Here is a 26,458-nt window from a genome sequence, read left to right on the forward strand (position 1 = left end):
CCTTATAGTTTCTTCAGCCTCTGCCACAGACTATTGCAGAATCTATAGGCCCATACTGGTGGCTACCTTATAGTTTCTTCAACCTCTGCCACAGGCTAGTGCAGATGCTATAGGCCCATACGGGTGGCTACCCCAGCCTCTGCCACAGGCTAGTATAGATTCTGTAAACCCAGATATTTGCTACCTTTCAGTTACTTCAGCCTCTGCCACAGGCTAGTGTAGATTCTGGTGGCCCAGATGGTTGGCTAAGTTTCAATTTCTTCAGCCTGTCACAGGCCAGCTTAGAACAGGCTAGGCCCAGATGGGCAGCTACGAGAACATACATCCCTTCTTCTGGCTACCTTCTCAAGACCAAGAGCATGTGGTCAAAGACTGAACCTCACAGGAGCTACACCCTTCCCAAGCAGCATCCCAGGAGGGAAGGACCCCTGGACTCACATCCTCTCTAGGCAAAGCCTCAGAGGCAAAGAACTCTTTTGATTTACGTCCCCTTCAGGCAAAGCCTGGGAGGCAAAGGGTCCTTTGGAATTACATCCTTTTCAGGCAAACCTTGTAAAGCTGGCTATAGATGGATCAAAATTTGGCCAATTCAGCAGGGACTGGCCAAATTTTGATCCATCTATGGGCGTTCCCCTTTGAGAGGCGTCAACCTAGTGATCCTTGAACAGGACTGTTGGAAAATTTGTATTCGATCTGTGCACGCAACCAATTGGCTGCAGCACCGATCAGTGTTTCTACAGCAGAGGAGTCCTGCTGTCAAAATACAAGGCAGAGGATTCGTTTATCCACCTCGGTAGTGTGGGTGGGAGAACCCATTCAATTTATTTTTTTCTTGATCAGCTGGCTGGCTAACCATAAAAGAACAAATTCTCTATGGCCAGCTTAGGGCAAGGACCCTTCTAGAAGGTCTCTTCAACTCTTTGCTATGCAGAGATCATGGCTCCACCCCCTGAGAAGGCGCCCTACACTGACAGTGTAGTGGTGCAAAGTAAGTGTAAGGGTACCATATTGGGCTGCTATTCCTGCCAAGCTGATTCGGGACCCACTACACTTCTTCTTGGATGAGATAAGTATCTACCTGTGATTTTGGAGATACTTCACCATATTGTGTCACACTTCTCCTGGTCTGAGGCCCACCTACTCACATAGGCATGTTACACAGAATAAAGAATGTCCAGCCCAAAAGCATTTTCAATGCTTTATTGCAAACCGTTCAGATAATCACACTGGCACCATGACATGTTTTCTTCACATCACAACAGTCATTATCATGACTTTCTGGTCTCTGGTGAAAAACATCATACCTCCCTTATATGCAGTGGTGTATTTTGGTTTTGTGCTGCCCTAGGCAAGACTAAAATTGGGCGACCCCCCCCACCCCACCCACACCTATATAAATTTGCCCCACTCCTTTTTTAATGGATGTGACTCCCTCCAAAATTGAAGGACTACAAGTCCCATCATGAACCCCTGAGATCTCACGAGAGGGGGGGGGGGGGTGAGAGGAGGTGGGTGAGAGATAGAAGGGTGGATCAAATAGTGATAGAGGGGAGATGAGAGAGGGGAGATGAGAGAGAGGGGGTGGAGAGAGGGGGGATGAGAGAGGGAGGAGTGAGAGAGAGGGGGATGAGAGAGAAAGAGAGAGGGAGTGGGAGAGAGAGGAGGTGGTGAGAGAGAGAGAGGGGGATTAGAGAGAGGGGGTGAGTGAGAGGGGGGTGAGAGAGGCGGCTCTAGCAACCAGTGGCCAATGGAGTCTCAGGTGGAGGGGGGGTGGCTTTTTTGCTGCCCCCCTGCAAAGTGCCGCCCTAGGCCTGGGCCTTGTTTGCCTAGGCCAAAATACAGCACTGCTTATATGACTTCCTGTTAGAAGACTCTTTAGTGCAGAACACTGGCAATAGTCACAAAACCGTTGCAGCCATCTTCCCAGGTGTTTCCAGGCTCTTCAGACAGGTCCTATCTCACACTTAGGGTGTTCTTTCTTCACACATAGGGTGCTTCTCCTTAGGACCCACAGCCATACTAAACAAATCCACAGGAATCCATAGGTGGCAAGGTTTCTCCATCTTTCCCCAATGTCTTCATCTGGTTACCCCGCAAGTTCATACATATGGAGCGCTCTCTCTCCTCTTCGAAAAGTACTACATCTTGCTGATCAGGGGTGTAAGAGGGGCTTTGCTATTGGCTAATAATCGTGCCAAGAGCACAAGTTACTGTTCCTGTCTATCCCTCCTGCTGAGGCTGAACCCTCTGCCCTATTGTGCCCCACTCCATGCCAAAGACCTTTCCATGACATTCATGGCGTTGACCTTTATATCCCAAGGAAGGAATGTCCACACATGAATAGGGTTGCTGTTGTTTACTGATAGAACTCAGCAAATGGCATAACAGTAACAACTAATTGACGTACATGCCAGAGTCACTTGACAATACATTGTCAATCATATTTAATGAACAGTCCACAGCAGTCAAATGTGAAAACATATGCAGCACTTTAAGCAGCCATCTCCCTCGAACAGTCTCTCCTTCCAACCGGGGTCATTAGTAATCACAGGACTGAGATCTCTGTAGGCACCCCCTCCATGGGTACACCTCTCCTGGGACCCTCTAGGGCACATGTGTCAAACACAAGGCCCGCGGGCCAAATCTGGCCCTCCAGTCCATTTCATGTGGCCCTCACACCTCTTCTGGAGCTGCAGTAGAGCTCCAGCCCTCCTTTGGGCTTCCTGCAGATGCTGCACTTTCTGCTGCCCAGCTCTGCCACCAACTTCTTCCCAGCAGCAACACAAGGTAAGGGGGTGCACTTTGATGTAAGGGAGGGTGGGGGTGGACTCTTAACATCTAAGGTAAGGTGTTTGGGATACTCTGGACATCTAGTATTACAGATGCAACCGGCACTTTGAGGGCAATCATAATGCTGATGCGGCCCTCAATTAAGTTGAGTTTGACACCCCTGCTCTAGGGGAATAGGCTTACTCAGAGAATTCTTGGCCTGGCCTGAAAGGCCTTTTGCAACCCGCCCTAACCATCACCTCCATAAGGATCAGGAAGTCTACAACTGGTTCTTCTGGGTGCAGGTCTACTCTTTCCAAGCCTCCAGCTCTGTCCAGAGCCTCCATGTGCTGGTTACATCTGTATTGCTAGGGGTGTTTGGCTGCCATGCCCCAACTGTCATAGGGCTCCTACCAACCTAGCTCATATGTGGGAACTGACTCATACATGACATCACTGCAAGAGGGCTCTATTTATTTATTTATTTATTTTTAAGCCCACAGCACCTGGTATTCCCAAGTGGTCTCCCATCCAAGTACTAATCAAGTCTAAACCCTGCTTAGCCTCTGAAATCTCAGAGAGCTCTTATTGAAAGGGGCCTAGCCCCTGATGACACTGTTTGCTGTAACCAGACACCATTCTAGCACAGAGCCACCTAGTGGCAGACCAGCTAGCTGCACCTGCCTACATGAGTGTCACGCTGTGTTGATGTCATTGTGTCAGTCCCACTCTGTGCATCATCCAGGACCGTCCACTACCAGGAGAACACCAAGGAGGAAGATGACACTTCATGCCATGTGACCAACAGGAACACATCAGAAAAAGATCATAAAAAAAAACATAAAATACTACATAAAAAGAGGAAGAGGACCTTGGGGGGTTAGAATGGAGCTGGCCTTTATTCAACTAACCTATAGGCAGCCATATTGTATGTAGGCAGTTTGCTGCCTGTCTGTCAATGTAATCCTGCAGCTTCAACAATTTCTCAGTCATTGATTCAAAACGAGCTGGAGGCAAGTGAAGGAGGAACTCTTAAGCTGCAAAAATGTTTTGAGTCAATGTCTCAGAATGTATTGGATTAACCAGGCAACTATTATAATTTAGATCAGGGGTGGGGAACCTATGGCCGGGGGCCGTATGCGGCCCACTAAGTCATCTGGTCCGGCCCCCCGTGCAGCTGAGTCTGTGTCTCTCAGCCGTACCCACAACAAAACCAGCCAGCAGTACCCACAGCAGTACCAGCCTGAGCCAGCAGTACTAGCCAGTAGTACCAGCCTGAGCCAGCAGTACCAGCCAGCAGTACCCACAGCAGTACCAGCCAGCAGTACCTACAGCAAAGTACCAGCCTGAGTCAGCAGTACCCACAACAGTAATAGCCTGAGCCAGCAGTACCAGTTAGCAGTACCCACAGCAGTACCAGCCAGCAGTACCCACACCACAGTACAAGCCCAGCAGTACCAGCTAGCAGTACCAGCCAGCTGTACCCACCAGCAGTACCAACCAGCAGTACCCATCAGCAGTTTTTTTTCAAAACTTACCACCACAAAGGCTCGACTGCGCTCCAGACTGACCAACGCAAACCTGGAAAGCCAGTTGTGAATAGCAACCTCATCAATACCAGCTAACATCACACACCTCACCAAAGGGAAGCAGTTGCAGACATCACATTAGGTGTGAGTTAAATAAATGTTTGACCAAATATAACAGGCACATTTTTAAGTTGATAATTTTGTACGGCCCCCAAAGGATTTTATAAATACCCAAATGGCCCTTGGCAGAAAAAAGGTTCCCCACCCCTGATTTAGATGGTGGCCAGTGGGTACCGTTATGATAGGTTTCCTTTAAAAGGAATTGTTTGTGACATTGTGGCATACACAGACCAAAAAATGTAGCTACAGTGTAGATCACAGCATCTGCAGCAAGAAAGCAATGCATACTGGGAGGTTTGAGTATTTTGCTTATGTTGATCTCCATCCACTTGTCACCCAAAAAAAAAAATTGAACTAAAAACAAAGGAACACAGCAGACATAAATACGAGAAATAATGATATTTTCTGTATTTCACAGAACTGCACACCAAACTGATGGACTTTGATACCTTCCTGCCCATGCTGCAGCACATCTCCAGGTCTAAAGAGAAGGGAACGTATGAGGACTTTGTAGAAGGACTGCGTGTTTTTGACAAAGAAGGCAACGGCACCGTCATGGGCGCTGAGATTCGGCACGTCCTGGCAACTTTAGGTAGGGAGGCAAATTTTTTAAATTTGACTTTTCAATAACTTTACAAGTCTTTATGAATACATCCCTGACATACGACAATATACAGTCACAATTTTCAGAAAAGATCAAACTTTTACCATTAAAAAGCCGTACTTCAGCTCCAATCAGTGACTTTGCCTAGGCTGAACCAAACATACCTGGGTTCGGTTTGCAGGTGGTGCATCAAACAGCTTACAAGTTTGGACTTTAACCCAAACCCCATTGAAGTTAAAGTGAGCCACAATTTTACAAACATTTTTACAATCATCAGAGCCTAAGTAGGGAATCCGCTCTGATGAAGAGGGTTCGCCTTTGAAACATGTCAGCCATTATGGACACCCCCTGGTCTTCCCACACTTTTGGTGGACTACAGCAGACCTCAAGGCGATTAGTCTCAGTTGCTATGATATGTGTACACAGTCTATGTCACATGTGTCAAACACAAGGCCCACGGGCCGAATTCAGCCCTCCAAGCCCTTTCATGTGGCCCTCCCACCTCTCATGCAGCTGCTCTGGTCCTTCTCTAGACCCTATACTTTTTGCTTTCCAGCAATGCCTACAGCTTCTTCCCAGCAGCAGCATAAGATAAGGGGTGATGTAAGGGAGGGTGAGGGACTCAACTTCTGATGGGGAGAGGCTCTTGACATCTTATCTAAGGGTAAAGGATGCTCTTGACATCTAGTCTTACAGATACAACCGGCCCTTTTGAGGGCAATCATAACGCTGATGCGGCCCACAATTGAATTGAGTTTTACACCCCTGGTCTATGTGTTTGTGAGTAGAACAATTGTTGTTTTTATTCTCCAATAAAATTCATTGTGAAAATGTACTAGGTCGGTGTGCCCTTCCCTCGTTGTAGTTTTGCAGTCCATAAGGATACCCATTGTCTTGAGGGGGCAGCAAGGCCACTGGTGCTGTGGAAGAATCCTTATACCTTACACCTCTCAGTTCACCATCTGAGCGAAGGAGAGTAGCTTGGACGTTTATATGGGCCAGACGCTTGGGAGGCAACTGAAGGGTGTGAGAGAGCAGAGAGACCGCAGAATGAACTGGGCTGTGACGTTTGTGCTTGGACCATCAGGATGAGCTCCCTATGAGGCAGGCTGCCAGTTCAATCATGAGATGGGCTGGTAAAGAAGATCAACACTTTTAGAAAGTTTTACATATTGTGGGAAATGGTCAGATCCATTATTTGGTTTTTCTTGCTGCATGTGTTGTTTTGGGTAGATTTCCCATCAGTTCCTGTTATGTTCTACTCACTTTCGACAGGAGACTTACCTTTTTCAAAGCTGCCATCAGAACAAGCGCCCCCATTGGTACCCACTGTTCTGGTGACAACTGTAAAGTTTTGGATCCCCATCACTTTCTGTCTTGGTCACAGCAGGACAAAAAGAGAGGGTGAAGCTCCCCAGGGGGGTCACAGGCAGCAATGAAAACCTGGCACCTCATTACATTATACAAAACTAAGAAAAAACATTTGGGCTGTACAGCCGTGGCCAAAAGTTTTGAGAATGACACAAATATTAATTTTCATAAAGTCTGCTGCCTCAGTTTTTATGATGGCAATTTGCATATACTCCAGAATGTTATGAAGGGTGATCAAATGAATTGCAATTAATTGGAAAGTCCCTCTTTGCCATGAAAATGAACTGCATTTGAAGGCTTCAGGACACTCTAGAAAGTCCAGCAAGTCCCAGGACTGTCTCCTACAGTATATTTAGCTGCAGGATCGGGGTACCACCAGTGCAGGGCTTGCTCAGGAATGGCAGCAGGCAGGTGTAAGGGCATCCACACACACACAGTAAGGCAAAGACTTTTGGAGGATGGCCTGGTGTCAAAAATGGCGGCAAAGGAGCCACTTCTCTCCAGGAAAAACATCAGGGACAGACTGATATTCTGCAAAAGGTACAGGGATTGGATTGCTGATGACTGAGGGAAAGTCATTTTCTCTGATGAATCCCCTTTCCGATTGTTTGGGGAATTCGGAAAAAAACCTTGGCCGGAAAGAAAAGGCGCTACCATTAGTCCTGTGTCATGCATCTTGAGACCATTCATGTGTTGGGCTGCTTCTCAGCCAGGGGAGGACTGGGCCAGGGGGCAGGGGGGCAATTGCCCTCTTGGCTGCTCTCATGTCCTGTAAAAAGGCTGCACCACTTCTGCCACAGACATGGCTAAAGGATCCCTGGTGAAGAGAAGCAAAAAGTCTCTGCCATTGACCTACTGAGTGCGGGATGAAGACAAGGACAGAGCGCAGGCCTCCCTCCCCAGCATGGGTGGTGTAAACTGTGTCTGAGCAGAGGCCGGTTCCATGCCCCACTTGAGACTCTCCTCCCCTGGCCAGCCCCAACCAAGCTGTCCCAGCCCCCCCCCCAACCACCCCCTGCTGGCCAGGTTGGGAACCTGGATTCAGCCGGTGAATAGAGAGTACCTGAAGCAGGACTTCAGCCTGGAATGGGGGTCAGGAGGAGGACGGGAAGCGGGAGAGTGGGAGGGGGCAGAGTCGCTGCACCATGGGCCTCTGGTTTGTACTTGCCCCCTGGGCTTAAAGTTGCCAGTCAGCCCCTGTTCTCAGCCAAGGGAGTGGGCTCACTCACAATTTCGCCTAAGAACAAAGCAATGAATAAAGAATGGTACAAAAACATCCTCCGAGAGCAACTTCTCCCAACTATCCAAGAACAGTTTGATGAAGAACAATGCCTTTTCCCGCATGATGGAGCACCTTGCCATAAGGCAAAAGTGATAACTAAGCGGCTTGGGAAACATTTGAGTCTATGGCCAGGAAATTCCCCAGACCCATATCCCATTGAGAACTTGTGGTCAATCCTCAAGAGGCAGGTGAACAAAAAAACCCTACAAATTCTGACAAACTCCAAGCATTGATTATGCCAGAATGGGGGGGGGGATGTCCATCAGTCAGGATGTGGCCCAGAAGTGGATTGACAGCATGCCAGGGAGAATTGCAGAGGTCTTGAAAAAGAAGTGTCAACTGCAAATATGGACTCTTTGCATAAACTTAATGTAATTGTCGAGAAGTTGAGTTGAGGCGCTAAGGACTTTCATGGTACATGGTTAATGTAATTGTCAATAAAAGCCTTTGACACTTATGAAATGCTTATAATTTTACTTCAGTATACCATAGTAACATCTGACAAAAAGATCTAAAAACACTGAAGCAGCAGACTTTGTAAAAATTTATATTTGTGTCATTCTCAAAACTTTCGGCTATGGCTTGTAGATACACTTTGATGGAAATGCTGTGTTACGTTCCCCTCTGCTTCAGTCACATTCAAACTTCCATGGGATAGAATCTGATGGGTGGTTGTGAATAGGAATGATCGCACGGTTCGGGCCGACCATCGGTTCGACCCGAACATTGGGTGTTTTTTGCGGTAAAAGTTCGGAATTCGGCCACCAGAGCCGCCCAAAATGCGATGGGACAGGAACTGGGCTTTAAAAGCCCGTGATTGGCCCAGAAACATCAGTAAAATGTGATTGGAGTGACTACGGGGTCCAGAGACCAATGAGGAGTGAGTATGCCCCCCATACGCCCCCCAGTATATAAGATAGCCCCGCCAAAACTCTAGCACTGTAATACAGGGGCTGTGGAAGAGAGTTGAAGCATTTGTGTTGCTCCAGTGTCATTTTGCAATTATTAGTGTGAGGAAAGGGATATGCAGTGTAGTTAGGGTACTATATACCACTATAGTTAGATTCAAAAATCTAGTTTTTGTAGGGAAAGTTTTAAGTGTCAGGGTGACCGTAGTGTAGTTTAGGGTGAACTGACTCTGCTATGCCAGGGTGACCGAACTCTTCCATGTCAGGGTGACCGTAGTGTAGTTTAGGATGAACTGACTCTACTATGTCAGGGTGACCCCACTATGCAGATTCTGGGTTAGGGGTATACATATATACATATATATATATATATACACACACAAATATATATATATATATATACAGTATATATTTATATACCCCTATACAGAAGTTCAGATGTCATACCTGCCTCCAAAGACGCCCAAAAAACGCCCAATAAACGCCTGAAACAAAAACGCCCAGGTGTGAAAGGAGGGTAACACCATCCCTGCACTACTGAAATTCTAAGAAAAATAATTGTTTTTTTTTTTCTGGTTCTGGACATGCTACAGAACTGAAACTTCACAGGTACACTTTTTAGACCCCCAGACACTAAATCCAAAGAAATCTCATTTTTTTTTTCAATAATTTTTTCAATAATTGGCTCTCTATCAAAAACGACAATTTTTAAGAACTTTTTTTGTGTGATTCATAGTCCCTGGGCCATGACCCAGAACCCTAGGCACTTTTTAGGGGCATTTATTGGGTTTTAGGGCTTCAAAATGGTGTTTTTTGATTCCAGAAGTTCGGGTCCCATTGATTTCAATGGGGTTCTGGAATCCGAACCGAACTTTCGGGAAATTCGGGTGTTCTGGCTGAACCAAACTTTTCAAAAGTTTGATCATCCCTAGTTGTGAAGAACATCTTAGTTCTGACAGGACAGGATGGAATCTGATTGGTGGTTGTGAATAGTGATGAACTGAAAAGCCTTTGGTTTGGTTCAAGCAAGGTTGACGCATGCTAAACTCGAACCCCATTGAAATCAAAGGCAGCTGAATCTCTTGAATTAAAAATGCCCATTTTCTAGACCAATAGGTAAGGGGGTGTCAACAAAAATATGGGATTTGGACACATAGTGGGTGGGTACAGCTCTTGGGAACATACCTTTGCAAAATAATAAAAAACAGCACAAAGACCCCTCCAAGGGTATGCTATGTATTTTTAAGGGGTTTGTCTTCTGTTTAAAAAAGAAACTGGCAATGAATGTGATTGGCCGGCTTTTTAAACTGTACCACTTTTCTCTTTGTAAATTTTGTTTTGTTGTAGAACATCCTAGTGCAAAAAAAAAAGATTGCATAGAGTCCAACCCCCCCCCCCCCCCCGAAAAAAAAAATACATACCAGGCCCTTTGAGACTAGTTTGGATTTTGTAAGGGGGTACCTCGTGCAAAAAAAATGAATGAAGCCTCCAGGAAATCTATCTTTAGGTCTGGAATGGATTTTAATGGAGACCCTTAAACCTGAGCACGCGGCTTGGCTGAGAATGTCTTGCTAGGGGGCATCCCCTTTTCCCCAGTTTTTATTCCTGTGTTTGTCCCCCTTTTGGAAATTCGGCCTCTTTAATTGCCCTGGCTGTCAGAAAGACACAAAGGGATGGGAAATTTCACAGCAGGACTGAGACAGTTGGAATTTTCTATTCCATCCAAAACTGAAAAAAGTTTTGACTTTCAATATATTTTAAATCTGACCTCCAGCCAGGGGCGTAACTACAGGGGTTGCAATTGCAACCGGGCCCCATGCTCCAGGGGGCCTGTGCGGCTCCCCTGTACACCTGGATAGGAGGGGCGGCAGGGGCAGCATGTAGAGAAATCACTGTCCTCCTTTTTCCTCCTGTAGCTACAGGAGGAAAATGGAGGAGATTGGTTCCTCTGTATGCTGCCCCCGCCACTGCCCCTATCCAGTTCACTTGTGTTCTGCTGTCTCTGGGCCCCTGTGTGCTCCCCTGGTCTCCCCCTCCCCCCTACTGTGCTCCCTTTCCTCTCCTGCCGGCTGCTGCAGGGGATGTGTCACAATAGAGAACCAGGAAGGGGTCGGTAAATATGTAATTTACCCACTCCTTCCTTTTCTGAATGGACAGAGTCATAGTCAGTGACATTGTAAAAAAATAAAATAAAATGATAAAAAATAATACAATTAAAATACCAAAAAATAAAAACTACTGACACCAGTGGGTGAACTTCCAGGATCGCAAAGGTCACACTTGCAACCGGGCCCTGGCATTCCACCACCGTGGGGAGGCCCCAAGATGGCAGGAAGGGGGCCCACTGCAGAACTTGTGAAAGGGTCCCGCTGCAGGACCGTAATAAAGGGCCCCGCAATGAGAGTAAAAGGCCCTGATCAGTGGGAAGAGCCCCAGGCTTGAAGGGAAGGACACCGGCCAGGGGTTTGGGGGGGGGGCCCTTTATGGTTCCATGGTGCCCTGAAGGTTCTAGTTACGCCTCTGCCTCCAGCCTTCCTTTCAGTCTTGCACAGATGTACCGGCTCCTCTCCTGGACTGAAATGGCTTTCTCTGATTTCACTGCACACTGTGAGCTTCTCATAATGTGTATAGAAGCTGCAGCAAGTCAGATAGAGCCCCACCTCATTCCCTGGCCGGAGGATGTCCAATATTATCCATCGGTGCTCAACCTGTGGTCCCCCAGCTGTTGCAGAACTACAAGTTCCTATCATGCCTTAGCCTTTGGCAGTCATGCTTGTAACTATCAGCCTTGCAATGCCCCATGGGACTTGTAGACCTGCAACAACTGGAGGGCCACAGGTTGAGCACCCATTTCCTCACCAGCCTAACTGTCCCTGGCCCACCCCTTACATTTATTCTATTTCAGTTTTCTCAATCATGAAGGCTCAGCATCACATGTGGGCATTACCTAGGGCAGTCTGCATGCAAATACAGAACGCCCACTCCTCCAGACTGACATCCTCCTTCCAAGAGCCAGCCCACCACTTGCAACCGGACTGAAGGCCCTGGAGAGGAGTACTGAGGCAGGGAGCTGTGAAGTTTTCAGGAAGTTATGTACAGTCCCCTACTGCCCCCTCCCACCAGCCATGATCTGCCGGCATTGCATAGGGAGTTAGTGTGTTAATGAAAGTAGAATGGAGGAACCTCAGTTTTAAGGGACACCTGCATTGCTTTTTAGTAGAAACCCTTTGTGGTCCTCATTTCCTTCTATTGACTTCAGTTGACTTTTTCAAGGTAAGATGCCACATTTATTACCAGCATTATATATTTTATGGTCACTTTTATGTCTAGAAGCTTGCCAGTATTGATTGTTCATTTGTCATGATGTGTCTGTCACTTAGGTGAAAAACTGACAGAAGAAGAAGTGGACAGGCTGATGTCTGGCCAGGAAGACGCCAATGGCTTGATTAACTATGAAGGTAATTAGAAGATTACATAATGGTAAAGATAATTGTAGTAATAGGTGGCTACAGTCCTCTTTGCTTTAGTTAAAAGGAATGTGCATTGTTCATGTTTGGGATGGGCAAACGATTCGGCCCGAGAATGAGTTCAGGCTGAGCAGTTGCCTGTTCCGCCATTCGCCAAACACCCAAATTTGCAGGGTGTTCACAGAGTGTTCACCCTGAAACCCTGCAATGCACTGAGCACTGCACAGTGCATTCTGCGCCCTGATTGGGCAAAGCTTTGCTCAATCAGGGCGCAGTGTAAGCCAGTTGTTAAGGAGCAGAGCCAGGAAGCTTTCCGCAGCATCCTTAACAACCGCTGAGTCATCAGCTGTCAATGCGTTTCCTTGTTGACAGCTGAACAATAATAAAGTGGCGGTAAAAAAAATAAAGTAAAGAAAAAAACTGTGGGCCCCTCCTTTGGGTCTGATATAGATTTGGAGGGAAACCCCACGCCAAACTTAAAAAAAATAAATAAAATGGCATGGGTCCCCTCCCCCAAATCCAGACCAGACCCTTATCCGGGCATGCAGCCTGGCAGGTCAGGAAAGGGGGGGGGAGACAAGCAAGCGCCCCTTCCCTCCTGAACCATACCAGGCTACATGCCCTCATCATGGGGGGGTTACTTTGGGCCACCACAAAGCACCTTGTCCCCATGTTGATGGGTACAAAGGCCTCTTCCCGACAACCCTGGGCTGTGGTTTTCAGAGTCTGCAGGCTTTTAACAAGGGGGACCCCAGATCCAGCCCCCCCCCCCATGTGAATTGGTATCGGGTACATAGTACCTGTACCCATTCACCAAAAACGTGTCAAAAATTAATAAACACAAGAGACAGTTTTTGACAAATCCTTTATTAAAAAAGGGTCCCTCAATGTAAATCTATTATCAATCACTCTGCCAGCGAGACCCGAAAAATAAAAAAAAGAGAAAAACGCTCTCACCTCCTGGGTGGCCTCCCGTCATAGGCTCGCTCTGCGCTTTGACATTTCTTATATAGGCAAGGGGCGCGGGCCACCTGGCTACATCACCTGGTGGCACCGAACCTTTCTGAAGTTACAAACTGTTGCATGCTGGGCATGTGATGTCGGAAGGGAGCGGTGCCACTGGGTGACATAGCAAGCGAGGATTAAAACAACCTTTGTTGCAGATTCCTACTCTTTGTTATTCTGAAGAAATCACTGTTTATTATTCGGTGCCCCTATGCTAAGTGTGTCTAATGGGAGTGATTTCATAATTATCAATCAGCTGTGCAGCTGCAGAGCACTAATAAAAAAATCTGCTGGGTCTGCATCCCTTTGGTCGTGTTCCTATTAGGAGTATCTCACCAAAAATGACGTTTTTGTTGCAAGGGATGCCAGAAATCTGACTTGTATCTTAGTGCAAACTTCTGGGAAAATTGGTAAGCCAATCACACAAGCAGGAAATTATGTTTCTGGGGGTGTGGTCCGTATACATTCTGTGTACAGAACAGCTCCAGGCGGCCATATTGCATTTTCAGAAAATTACAGCGGCTGCATGCATAATACGCTATATTATTTTTTTCCCCACGAAAGTGGAGTTACCCTTTAAAGAAAGTAATTTGCTTCCACCAAGAAAATCTATCAACAGGTCTCCGTGATAGGGGATGGTGAATAACCTCCAGTGGGTGGCAACAAGTCTAAACTTCTCTGACTTCCACACAGCCTCCGAAAAATTGTTAACACTCAACGCTTCTGTGAGTGTTGGATGCCAGCGCCCCCCCCCCCTTCCCCGTCCCGCCACACTATGGGAGCATTGGATGCCTGCGTCCCCTGCTATGGGCTGTGGTTACTTCCTCCAACCCCTACCTTACTATAGGAGGGTTGGATGCCTGTGTCCCCCACTGTGGTCTGTAGTTCCTTCCTCAGACCCCTACCTCACTATGTTGGATGCCTGTGTCCCCTATTGCAGGTTGTAGGTCCTTCCTCTGATACCTACCTTATTATGGGAGTTTTAGATACCTGCACCCCCCGCTCTTGGCTGTAGTTCCTTCCTTTAACCTCTACCTCACTATGGGAGGGTTGGATGCCTGTGTACTCTGTTATGGGCTGTAGTTCTTTCCTCTAACCCTTACTTCACTATAGGAGGGTTGGATGCCTGTGTGTCCCCTGCCATGGGTTGTAGTTTCTTCCTCTGACCTCTAATTCACTATGGGAGGGTTGGATGCCTGTGTTCCTCGCCATAGGCTGTAGTTCTTTCCTCCGATCCCTACCTTACTATTGGAGTGTTGGATGCCTGCATCCCCCTCTGTGAGCTGTAGTTCCTTCCTCTAACTCTTACCCCACTATGGCAATATTGGATGCCTGTGTCCTCCGCTATGGGTTGTAGTTCCTTCCTCCAACATCTACCTCACTATGGGAGGATTGGATGCCTGCGTCCTCGACACGGGTTGTAGTTCCTTCCTCTGACCCCTACCTTACTATGGGAGTGTTGGATGCCTGCGTACCCCGCCGTGGGCTGTAGTTCTTTCCTCCACCCTCTACCTCACTATAGGAGTGTTGGATGTCTACGTCCCTGCTCTTGGCCGTAGTTCCTTCTTCCAACCCCTACCTCACTATGTGAGGGCTGGATGCCTGTGTCCCCAGTTGTGGGCTCTAGTTCTTTGCTGCAATCCCTACTTTACTATGGGATTTGTGACGAGACCAATCTCGCCCCATTGCATTGGAGGAGCCTGGTTGCCCGCCTGCTGCCTTTGGACTATGGACCAGACTTTAAAAGACTTTGACTCCATGGCGATTAAACTGTATTCGTGGGGTCTGAGTGCCATTCACCTAATAATGTGCACTCAGACCTGAGCTATCTGGGGATATGTAACATGTCTATGTTTAATGTATAAAAAGTAACTTTATATATTTTAAAGCATAATACTGCATTTGAGTCCCCATGTGTGTAATGGAGCCTCGCTGTCAAAACTAGTTTTAGCTGCAGAGAGAGGGGGGGGGGATTGTTTCCAGCAGCCCCCTCCTAAAGAATGTCTACTGATTAACTCAGTGCTTTTGTCTAAAATAGGACAGTATGTTAATAGAGTCTGAGACTATTGATAAGCATGTTAATGAGCTCACCTGGCTATAATTACACAGTCATTGTTCATGTGGTATTCTCAAAGTATATATAAGTGTGTGTTTCTTGCAATAAAAGAGAAGAGAGTTACTCTTGATCGAACCTCACTACAGAGCCTTGTCTCGTACTTGGGGGGGAATTATTGATGTGCTTCATGTATGGCGGATTGGAGTGGTCGATAGCTGTCCGGGTGTTCGGGAGTGGATTATCCTAGACGACTGTAACCCCTTTCATACTTTGGGGTGTCGTAACAGGATTGTTGGATGCATGTGTCCCCCGTCATGTTATGTTGTTCTTTCCTCCAACCCCTACTTCACTATGAGAGTGTTGGATGCCTATGTCCCCCGCCATTGGCTATAGTTCCTTCCTCCAATCCCTACCTCACTATGGGAGTGTTGGATGCCTGCATCCCCCACCATGGGCTATAGTTTCTTCCTCCGACCCTTACCTCACTTCGGGAGGATTGGACGCCTGTGTCCCCCACTATGAGCTGTAGTTTCTTCCTCCGACCCCTACCACACTTAGGGAGTGTTCAACACCTGCATCCCCCACCGTGGGCTATAGTTCCTTACCTCACTATGGGAGCTTTGAATGCCTACATCCCCCACCGTGGGCTATAGTTCCTTCCTCCGACCCCTACCTCACTATGGGAGGCTGAATGCCTGTGTCCCCCACTGGGTGTTGTAGTACCTTCCTCTGACCCCTACCTCACTATGGGAGCTTTGAATGCCTACATCCCCCACCGTGGGCTATAGTTCCTTCCTCCAACCCCTTTCTCACTATGGGAGGCTGGATGCCTGAGTCCCCCACTGGGGGCTGTAGTTCCTTCCTCCAACCCCTACTTCGCTATGGGAACGTTGGATGCCTGTGTCCCCTGTCGTGGGCTGTAGTTCTTTTCTCCAATCCCTACTTTACTATGGGAGGGTTGGATGCCTGTGTCCCCTGTCTTGGGCTGTAGTTCCTTCTTCCGACCCCTATCACTCTCGACGGAGGGGTAAATATTCACAGTCTCCTATTAAAGGAACCAATTTAAGCACATAGATAAAGTTCACAAGATGTAAGTAAAACGTCTTGGGGCATTTGGTGCTTAGTCATGAGTCTTATGACCACAACGTGAAACCATCAAGGCTAATATGCTGCTGTGAAGTGCTTATATTGAATAAAGCCTCCTAGAACTCAATGCCAACTCATGAATTCTATCTGTGTACCTGTACTGGTGTTCAACTGGGCAAAGAAAAGCGCTCTAAGTGCAGACAACATTTATTTGAATGTATAAAACATCAACTGCAGCAACTCACAGGAAGCCACGATATAAGAGCTTTAACATCAATTGGATAGATATCGCTCCTCTAGGTGGTGCCATCCATCCACACATTGGACAATGCAAAGTTCAGCCGTCCGTCACAGGAGGAAGGGTGCCGGCTATCTCCCGTGTTCATCGGTGTCCCGAACAATGCCTGCGATGTGGAGGTGAAGGAGGAGATGCGGCAATGTCACCAGGGAGCTTGAGGTGCACGACGCGTTTCTGAGCATGCGCCAAGTCCCGAACAAACATGTGCGCTCTTTTATCAGGTGCCTGATTCAAGCCCATCCCTTGAGTGGGGATTCAGGCCCATCCCTTGGCAGCAGTAATGCTTGTTTATGCACATTGCAGAAACCAATTGTTTGGATGCTTTGGGGAAAGTTGCTTTAAATGATAAATAAAGCCCTTATTTTGGGGATTTAAATTTCGATATCCAGATATCTTCTGTCTTAAGAAGGCTGTATTGGGCTTCCCATTGGTTCAGTGAAAACTTTCTGGCTGCTTCTAGCCCACCTCACCATAACCTGTCTGGTTATTCTTTTTCTAGGTTGAGGACTAAAATACTGTATTTGGCTAGCTTTGTATTGATTTTTGGGGGTGGGGAGGGGTTAAACCCCTCTTCCTATCTCCAACGTCTGTCATTCTTAGCTACACAGTGGCAGCCAACAAGCAGGCAGTGAACTGTTTGAAAGCAGTACATGTTGCTCTTTGGTCACAGGCAACTTTGGGCATGTGTGTGAAACCTCTCTATTTATTGCCCACGTGTATGGGGCCTAAGACATTAAAGGGCCATACACACTATAAGATTTTCTGAAGACTTTTTCCTTTAGACTTACCAAAACCATATAATATGAGGTCAAACCTAAACACTTTCAATTTGTATGCAATCTGGCAGGCCCTTGCACTACATAGAAAAGGTAAATCTGAAGGAAATCTAACCACAAAAGTTGGATAGTGTGTATCCAGCTTAAGTGTTCAGATGCAGTATACAAATACTTTACAACTACAGAGAGGCTTCTGGGGGTAAGTTGGGAGAATGAAAGTACTCGAGGCCCAGCGTAGTTTTGGAGCCACTTAACTTGATTAAATGGTCAGTCTAGTCATTACGAATGTTTTCATTGTTGATGTAGGAGTGGATGGGTGGATGATTAGATTTATGGATGAATGGTTGGATGGGTAAATGACTGGAAATGTGGATGGATATATGGATGGATGGATTGATTAGTTGGTTGGATGGATGGATGGATGGATGGATGGATGGATATTTTGATATGATGGACTGGATTTGGATGGATGAATGGAAGGATTCATGGATGGATGGATAGATGAAAGAAAAGATGGATGGATGATTGGATGGATGGCTGTGTGGTTGGATGGACTAGATATGTGGATATGGATATGATGGCCTGGATGGAAGAATGGATGATTGGATGGGTGGATGATTGGATGGTTGGAGAGATGGGGATGGATGCTTGGATGGATGGAAGAATGGTTGGATGGATAATTGGATGGCTCAATGGATTAATGGATGGATTAATGGATGGAAGAATGGATGGGTAGTTTGTTGCATTGGGAGGGCCCGTGGAACACAGCCTACCTTAGAGAGGCTGGAAAGTTCCTCTCTCAGCCTACTAAGCTCCTCTTATGTCAAAGTCACCCTGTGTCTCTTAGGGACACAGGGTGCCCAAGAAGCCCAGTTTGGCCTTCCCAAACCAGACTTTCACAGACTGATCGGCTATGAGAGCTCCATGCGCCCTGCCAAGACAAACTTACAAACTATGTGGAACTTTATCAAGGAAGCTGCCATGATGGATGGACTCTTTGGGACATGTTATCCGACTAACTCAGGCACAGACTGATTGGAGGTCTGGTGCCTGGTTCGTCTACCTTTGGGCGGAAGATATGTGACAGTATTCACCGTCACTGGAAGTTAAAGACATAAAAGTAATGGTTTGAATTACTTCAGATGGGACGGTCATATTTGCCGGCAATATCTCCATATATCTCCATATAGCAATATAAAGATTTATTCCCATTTGCCATGAAATCTGTTCTTCCTAAATGCTGTGTATATTACATATCTTTCAATGTCAGACAGATTTTCCTTTTGTTGTGTATTGGGAGAGAATGTGGATTGCCCTGTCTCATTGTTAAGTGTTAATGACCTCACATTGTTCTGTCTGACTGCCTTAAGATAAACTTATTATGGGATGTATATAGGTATGTGGATTGGATGCTAAAGGGGAGGGGGGATTGTCCCACATTGTATATTTTTGTGTACACTGTATGAGAGTGTAAAACTCTTTTCCTATTGGATTGTGAATGTCTTGTCCAGTCTTCAACAAGGTCCACCTAGGCGGTAACCTTGTGGGTGAAAACTGTATATAAGTCTGTTTCTTGTTCAAATAAAGTTGTTCTAGAATTAGTTCACCCTCAATCTAGAGTCCTGTCTCTTATTGGGGGAATATGTTATAAGGGATTGCTATGGTCTTCCATACTCCCTTGGATAATCACTAAGCTCTTGTAAGAGCTTTTTCTGCTGCACTATCTGGGGAAAGAGAGGTTCACCCACGGGAACCTGGAGCCAGAGTCGGAGATGGCGAGACCCTAACCAAGCTGCGGCGGTTTGTGGGGTCTGAAGTGGTTACGGTGTCTGGTGGAGTGCTTGGAGCCCTCGGGAAGCACAAGAAGCATCTGTCAACGGAGATACCTGGTTGGGGTGCTGGTTGATCCGTTACAGTTGGGTGGCTAGATTGATGGATATGTGAATATGGAGATGATGTACTGGATATATGGATGGAAGGATGGATGAATGAATAGACTGATGGATGGATGGATGGATCAATAGATTGATGGATATGGAAATAATTTATGGATGGATATATGGATGGCAGGATGAATGACTGGAAGGATGGATATGATGGATTGGATATATATAGCTAAATAGATGGAAGTTGCTTTTTCATCTTTCCATGGGAGGATTGCCTCAGTGTTTACTTTTGACTTTCTTTATCCAAAAATAGTTACGTTTTGGACAAAGTTTCCCATGGAAAAGGTTATTTAACTAATCTGACTAAATCTGATATTTCATCACCTCATTGTTGTCCATCTAGGAGGAGGCAGAACACTGAGCCAGTAATAAATCCATCATCCAAAGGGAACCAACTCTCTAAACTTCACGTATTTCAATAATTCTGCTTTATAATCCTTCTTATTCTCATAACATTGAGTGCCCCCTACTGTTACCCAGCCCCCCCAGTTTGAGGTAGAATAGCCTATAAAGGAACCAGGCCTCTCCCACGGCGGGGATGTAATTGCTACTTGTTTTTATATACGGCTTCCAGTTGAACAATGTTCCCTCATATTTTCCTTGGCCGCCAGTTTCTGTTTTTTACCAGAATACAAAGTTCAGGTTCCGAATTTTCCTTTTGTTCAAGTCGTTGGATGTTTTTTTTTTTTTTTTTTCTGCTCCAAAATGAGAACGTCATTAAGGGAAGGGAAACATTCTCATAGCTGCAGGGAAAAAAAAAAAAAAAAACTCGCAGTCGAGTCTAAAAACACGTTACGACATCTGAAAAAAGTTGGACGTTTTTGGGAGATTTTCGCAAGCTAAATTGGCAGGAAGGTTTGCTGTAAGATTCCTGTCATCGGCCGTGTTCTCTCTAATGCTTGTTTACAACGTTGTTTGATATGGAAGCCAAGGGTCCAGCTGAGAACTCCGAGAGGAAAAATGTTAGTCATCTGTGGACAGCGTTTGGGGAGAAAGACAAAAATGTGATGTTTTGGTAACAGATCCGACTAATATTGAGAGGGAAGACCAAGCCAAGATGGCTGATTTAATCCCAAGAGATGGTGGAGGAGTTCTGCCAGGTTAGGGCGCTTAGTCTGCAATCACAGGGGATTATGGTTAAGAGGAGAGAAGTGGCAGCCATTATGGTTTAACAATTTTATCCTCCTGGAGGAAAATCATGTGACTGCACGGCTTCATGTTTCCAGTAACAGGCTAATATGGAGAAGAATGCAGAGGTAATGGGAAGTCTACTCCTTGGAGGATAGTCATGGCTCCAATACTAACAATTGTTCTCTTCTTTTCTTTCAGCCTTTGTGAAGCACATCCTGGATGGCTAAACAGGTAAGATGAACGCTGCTGACTGTAATAGTGAACACCCAGCAAATGTCATTTTCTTTTGACCGACTCCAACAGCAATACACTCTTTGCCTGTAACATCATTTAGTACATTCAGATTTCATGATGTCAATTTACCATAATCACAAAAATGGAAAATAATTTCTAGCTGGTTGGTAAAGATTAATGCACACTGAACAGTACTCTTTTCCTTGTTAAAGAGAAGTGAATATTTGCAATCTCCTCTCCTCCTCCCCTTTTTCCCTTTCCCTTCTCATTGTCCTCTCTTCTCTTTTTCCCCTCTCTTTGTCCCCTCCCCTATCCATCCCCTCTCTTTGTCCCCTCCCCTATCCTCCCCCTCTCTTTGCCCCCTCTCCTCTCCTTCCCCTTTCTTTGTCCCCTCTCCACCCTTCCCCCTCTCTTTGTCCCCTCTCCTTCCTCTCTCTTTGTCCCCTCTCCTCTCCTTCCCCTTTCTTTGTCCCCTCCCCTATCCATCCCCTCTCTTTGTCCCCTCCCCTATCCTCCCCCTCTCTTTTCCCCCTCCCCTATTCTCCCCCTCTCTTTGCCCCCTCTCCTCTCCTTCCCCTTTCTTTGCCCCCTCTCCTCACCCTCCCCCTCTCTTTGTCCCCTCTCCTTCCCCTCTCTTTGTCCCCTCTCCTTACCTTCCCCCTCTCTTTGTCCCCTCTCCTTTCCCTCTCTTTGTCCCCTCTCCTTCCCCTCTCTTTGTCCCCTCTCCTTCCCCTCTCTTTGTCCCCTCTCCTTCCTCTCTCTTTGTCCCCTCTCCTCTCCTTCCCCTCTCGTTGCCCCTTCTCCTCTCCTTCCCCTCTCTTTGCCCCCTCTCCTCTCCTTCCCCTCAATTTTTCCCCTCTCCTTACCTTCGCCCTCTCTTTGTCCCCTCTCCTTCCCCTCTCTTTGTCCCCTCTCCTTCCCCTCTCTTTGTCCCCTCTCCTTACCTTCCCCCTCTCTTTGTCCCCTCTCCTTCCCCTCTTCTTGTCCCCTCTCCTCACCTTCCCCCTCTCTTTGTCCCCTCTCCTTTCCCTCTATTTGTCCCCTCTCTTTTCCTTCCCCTCTCTTTGTCCCCTCTCCTCTCCTTCCCCTCTCTTTGTCCCCTCTCCTTCCCCTCTCTTTGTCCCCTCTCCTTCCTCTCTCTTTGTCCCCTCTCCTCTCCTTCCCCTCTCGTTGCCCCTTCTCCTCTCCTTCCCCTCTCTTTGCCCCCTCTCTTCTCCTTCCCCTCGATTTGTCCCCTCTCCTTACCTTCGCCCTCTCTTTGTCCCCTCTCCTTCCCCTCTCTTTGTCCCCTCTCCTTACCTTCCCCCTCTCTTTGTCCCCTCTCCTCTCCTTCCCCTCTCTTTGTCCCCTCTCCTTCCCCTCTCTTTGTCCCCTCTCCAGGGCCAGATTAACGTAGGGGCTATTGGAGCTGCAGCTCCAGGCCCCTACCTTTATATAGGCCCCGGGTTGGCCATATTCACTGTTACCGCTCTTCTGTCACTTGTAAACACAGAAGTCTGGCTTCTATGCTCGCTTCCCCAGGCAGCTCCCTCAGAACCTCCCCACACAGCACGAAGGCTGGACAAGGAGGGACAGTTGCCGATGCATGGATGTGTTTATGGGCTTCAGAGACAGCATCCCATGTGGAATTATGCATGCATGGCTGCACCCTTCCTCCTCTGGGTGCATGCCAAGGCACGGCCCTTAAGGCCCTTCAAAATCCTCAGCACCAAGCCCATGATGCTCTTAATCCGGCCCTGCCCCTCTCCTCTCCTTCCCCTCTCTTTGTCCCCTCTCCTCTCCTTCCCCTCTGTTCGTCCCCTCTCCTCTCCTTCCCCTCTCCTCTTCATTCCTCCTCTCCTTTCCTTTCCTCCACTATACTTCATTCTCCTGCCCTCTCCTCTCCTTCCCCTCTCTCCTTCCCCTCTCTCCTATCCCTGTCCTCTCCTTTCCTCATCAGTCCTCTCCCTCTCTTTTCTTTTTTTTTTCCCTTGCCTTGATGAGGATTTCAAAGATTGGGCAGAAGACGTGTCAGTACGTGTCTAAAAATATATCTTTTTCCAGTTTAAAAAGGATCTTGGTTACAGAATTCTGTTTTTTTTTCTTCTCTTTCCTCAGCATAATAAAAATAGTTACATAACTAACCATAACAGAAATACTTTAACCACAGAAAGCTCATTTATAATGTTTTAAACATCAATTAAAGAAGCAAAAAGCAGAAATCAGAGTGAGCCTTGGTGCTGACATGTGAGGAATATTTTAAACTCGATAATATAAAATTATGAAATTTCTGACTGAGAGCTGTCCATTATCTCATAGCATCCAATCAGATACTCCGAAGTTTTATCCAAATTACCCAGAAAATACTGTAACATAATTTCATACATTTACCTGAAAATATAGAACGATTTTCAATATTGACATACTGTAGGTCAGTAGGGATGTGAGGCGGGATTTAGGCAGAAATTCTAAATTTTGCTTGTTGATCGAAATTTGTTTACAGTCTACCCGTGACCACGGGTAGATGTGAGGTGTGAGGTCTTTTGTACCCCAGTTCTCACATTAAAGAGGACCTGTCCTGCTTATTTCTATTACAAGGGATGTTTACATTCCTTGTTATAGGAATAAAAGTGATCAATTTATTTATTTATTTTTTTAAAGGCACAGTGTAAAAATAAAAAAGAAAAGGTAAAATAAATAAGAAAAAAAAATCAAAGCATCTCGTCCCTCCGAGGTCTCACACAGAAGCGAATGCATACGCAAGTCGCGCCCACATATGTAAACGGTGTTTAAACCGTACATGTGAAGTATCGCTGTAATCGTTAGGTTGAGAGAAATAATTTAAGCCCTAGACCTCCTCTGTAACTCTTATCAGGCGTCAGCTGGGACCGGAGCACGTGTCTTTAAAGGATAATGCACTATTGGCACCTTATATTTTTTTCCACCATTGGGGAGCTACACTAGAGAATATTATTACCAGTCACATTTGTGAGTTGGATAAAGTGTAGTGGAGAAATCCCTAAGTCCACGTATTGGAGCCGCCATTGGACACCTTTCACCGGGCGCATCCATACATCAACATTGGAACAGGAAGGGAACATCCCCAAACTGTTCCCACAAAGTTGAGAGCATTAAATTGTCCAAAATGTCTTGATATGGTGACGCTTTAAGAGTTCCCTTCACTGGAACTAAGGGGCCAAGCCTAACCCCTGAAAGACAACCCCACACCATAATCCCCCCTCCAACAAATGATTTGGACCAGTGCACAAAGCAAGGTCCACAAAGACATGAATGAGTGAGTTTGGGGCGGAGGAACTTGACTGGCCTGCACAGAGTCTTGACCTCAACCCGACAGAACATCTTTGGGATGAGTTAGAAAAGAGACTGCGAGCCAGGCCTTTTATCCAACATCAGTGCCTGACCTCACAAATGGAAGAATGGTCAAACATACCCATAGACACACTCCTAAACCTTGTGGACAGCCTTCCCAGAAAAGTTGAAGCTGTTTTAGTTGCAAAGGGTGGGCCAACTCAATGTTGAACCCTACGGACTAAGACTAGGATGCCATTAAAGGTCATGTGGGTAAAAGGCAGGTGTCCCAATACTTTTGGTAATATAGTCTATCTATCTATCTATCTATCTATCTATCTATCTATCTATCTATCTATCTATCTATCTATCTATCTATCTATCTATCTATCTATCTATCTATCTATCTATCTATCTATCTATCTATCTAATAAAAAAAAAATGTTTTTATACTTTTAGGTTCTCCTGCAATACTTCATCACAAAATCATCAAATGACAGCCTTCATCTCCAAACTGGATCTTTCAATCAAAATCCTCCTAAATGTGCAATGTTTCCATCTCAGAGTGACAACTCCCCATCAAAAAGTCTATATTTCGAGACTCATGGTTTCACCTTACTCAAGCAAGACTGTTAATTGCCCATATATTTTTGTTATAATTAACAACATAGAACTTTGTACAAAGTGTAGTCAATAAAGCTCTTCTGATGGCCTTTGATGTAACAAGTAGTCTTCATTGTCAAACATCTCTCTTCCAGATAGCTTTGTTTTTGAGTTTTCCATGTTGTATTATCTGCCTGATGCTGTTGAGTTATTAAGAAGGTTAAATTAGATATAGGGATGAAACAATAAGACCTGGGTTCAGTTTGAGCCGGTTCAGACAAAATGAGCAAAGTTCACGTGCCAAATCCAAACCCTTCTAAAAATCATTATTAAAAAAAAGTTCTGGCACATTCTCCAGATCAGGTATAATTAAGGGAATGGCGCTGTCTACTAAAAATATATATATATATAAAGTGATGTAAGTGATAATAAATAGGGATGATCGAACTTTTCAAAAGTTCGGTTCGACCAGAACACCCGAACTTCCCAAAAGTTCGACCCGGATTTCAGAACCCCATTGAAATCAATGGTACCCGAACTGCGGTAATCAAAAAACCCCATTTTGAAGCCCTAAAACCCAATAAATGCCCCTAAAAAGTGCCTAGGGTTCTGGGTCATGCCCCAGAGACTATTAATCACACAAAAAAAAGTTCTTAAAAATTGTCATTTTTGATAGAGACCCAATTATTGAAAAAATTATTGAAAAAAAAATGAGATTTCTTTGGATTTAGTGTCTGGGGGGTCTAAAAAGTGTACCTGTGAAGTTTCAGCTCTGTAGCATGTCCAGAACCAGAAAAAAAAGATTGTTTGTATTAGAATTAATATAGAGCAGGGATATGGCTCCGCTATTTTCACATCTTGCCGGTTTTGTAGCAAGCTTTTTTTTGGGCATTTTTGGGGGGTTATTGGAGGCAGGCATAACATCATAACTTCTGTGTAGGGGTATATATATACACACACACTTATATGCATATATACACATACACATATATAGGTGTGAAAGTAGCAGAACACTATGCTTGCGCTAATGAAATAATTAACACCCATATGGCTTCTCTCCTTTCACACCTATATGTGTGTATGTGTATAAATACATATAAGTGTGTGTGTGTATATATACCCCTATACACAAGTTCAGATGTTTTGCCTGCCTCCAAAGACCCCAAAAAAATGCCCAAAATAAACGCCTGCAATAACACACCTGGGCGTTTTTTTTGGCCATTTTTTGTGGGTCTTTGGAGGCAGGCAAAACATCTGAACTTCTGTATAGGGGTGTATATACACACACACTTATATGTATTTATACACATACACACATATAGGTGTGATAGGAGCAGAGCCATATGCCTGTTAATTATTTCATTAGCGCAAGCATAGTGTTCTGCTACTTTCACACCTATATATGTGTATGTGTATATATACATACATGTGTGTGTATATATACCCCTATACAGAAGTTCAGATGTTTTGCCTGCCTCCAAAGACCCCCAAAAAAAATGCCCAAAAAAACGCCTGCGCCAAAAAAAAAACGTCCAGGTGTGTTATTGCAGGCGGTTTTTTTGGGCATTTTTTGGGGGTCTTTGGAGGCAGGCAAAACATCTGAACTTCTGTGTAGGGGTATATATACACACACATGTATGTATATATACACATACACATATATAGGTGTGAAAGTAGCAGAACACTATGCTTGTGCTAATGAAATAATTAACACCCATATGGCTTCTCTGCTATCACACCTATATGTGTGTATGTGTATAAATACATATAAGTGTGTGTATATATATACCCCTATACAGAAGTTCAGATGTTTTGCCTGCCTCCAAAGACCCCAAAAAAATGCCTGCGCCAAAAAAAAATGCCCAGGTGTGTTATTGCAGGCGGTTTTTTTTTGGGCATTTCTTTGGGGGTCTTTGGAGGCAGGCAAAACATCTGATTTTCTGAAAAAATCTTTCCCTTTGTTAGTAAACGCAATAACTTTTGCG

General features: G+C 45.7%; 1 protein-coding gene across 1 annotated transcript in view; it reads left to right on the forward strand.

Moving 5' to 3' along the window:
* Positions 1-24,510, forward strand: part of MYL3 (myosin light chain 3) — a 76,226-nt gene extending 51,716 nt beyond the window's left edge. The window contains exons 4-7 of the mRNA XM_082257297.1: positions 4,837-5,010; positions 11,964-12,041; positions 20,547-20,579; positions 24,371-24,510. Of these exons, the coding sequence (XP_082113423.1) occupies positions 4,837-5,010; positions 11,964-12,041; positions 20,547-20,575 (281 nt within the window). The 3' untranslated portion in view covers positions 20,576-20,579; positions 24,371-24,510. The remainder of the gene's footprint in view (positions 1-4,836; positions 5,011-11,963; positions 12,042-20,546; positions 20,580-24,370) is intronic.
* Positions 24,511-26,458: the final 1,948 nt, after the last annotated feature.

This window comes from Pelophylax lessonae (assembly GCF_965119305.1).
Source record: "Pelophylax lessonae genome assembly, chromosome: 5".
Lineage (NCBI taxonomy): Eukaryota > Metazoa > Chordata > Amphibia > Anura > Ranidae > Pelophylax > Pelophylax lessonae.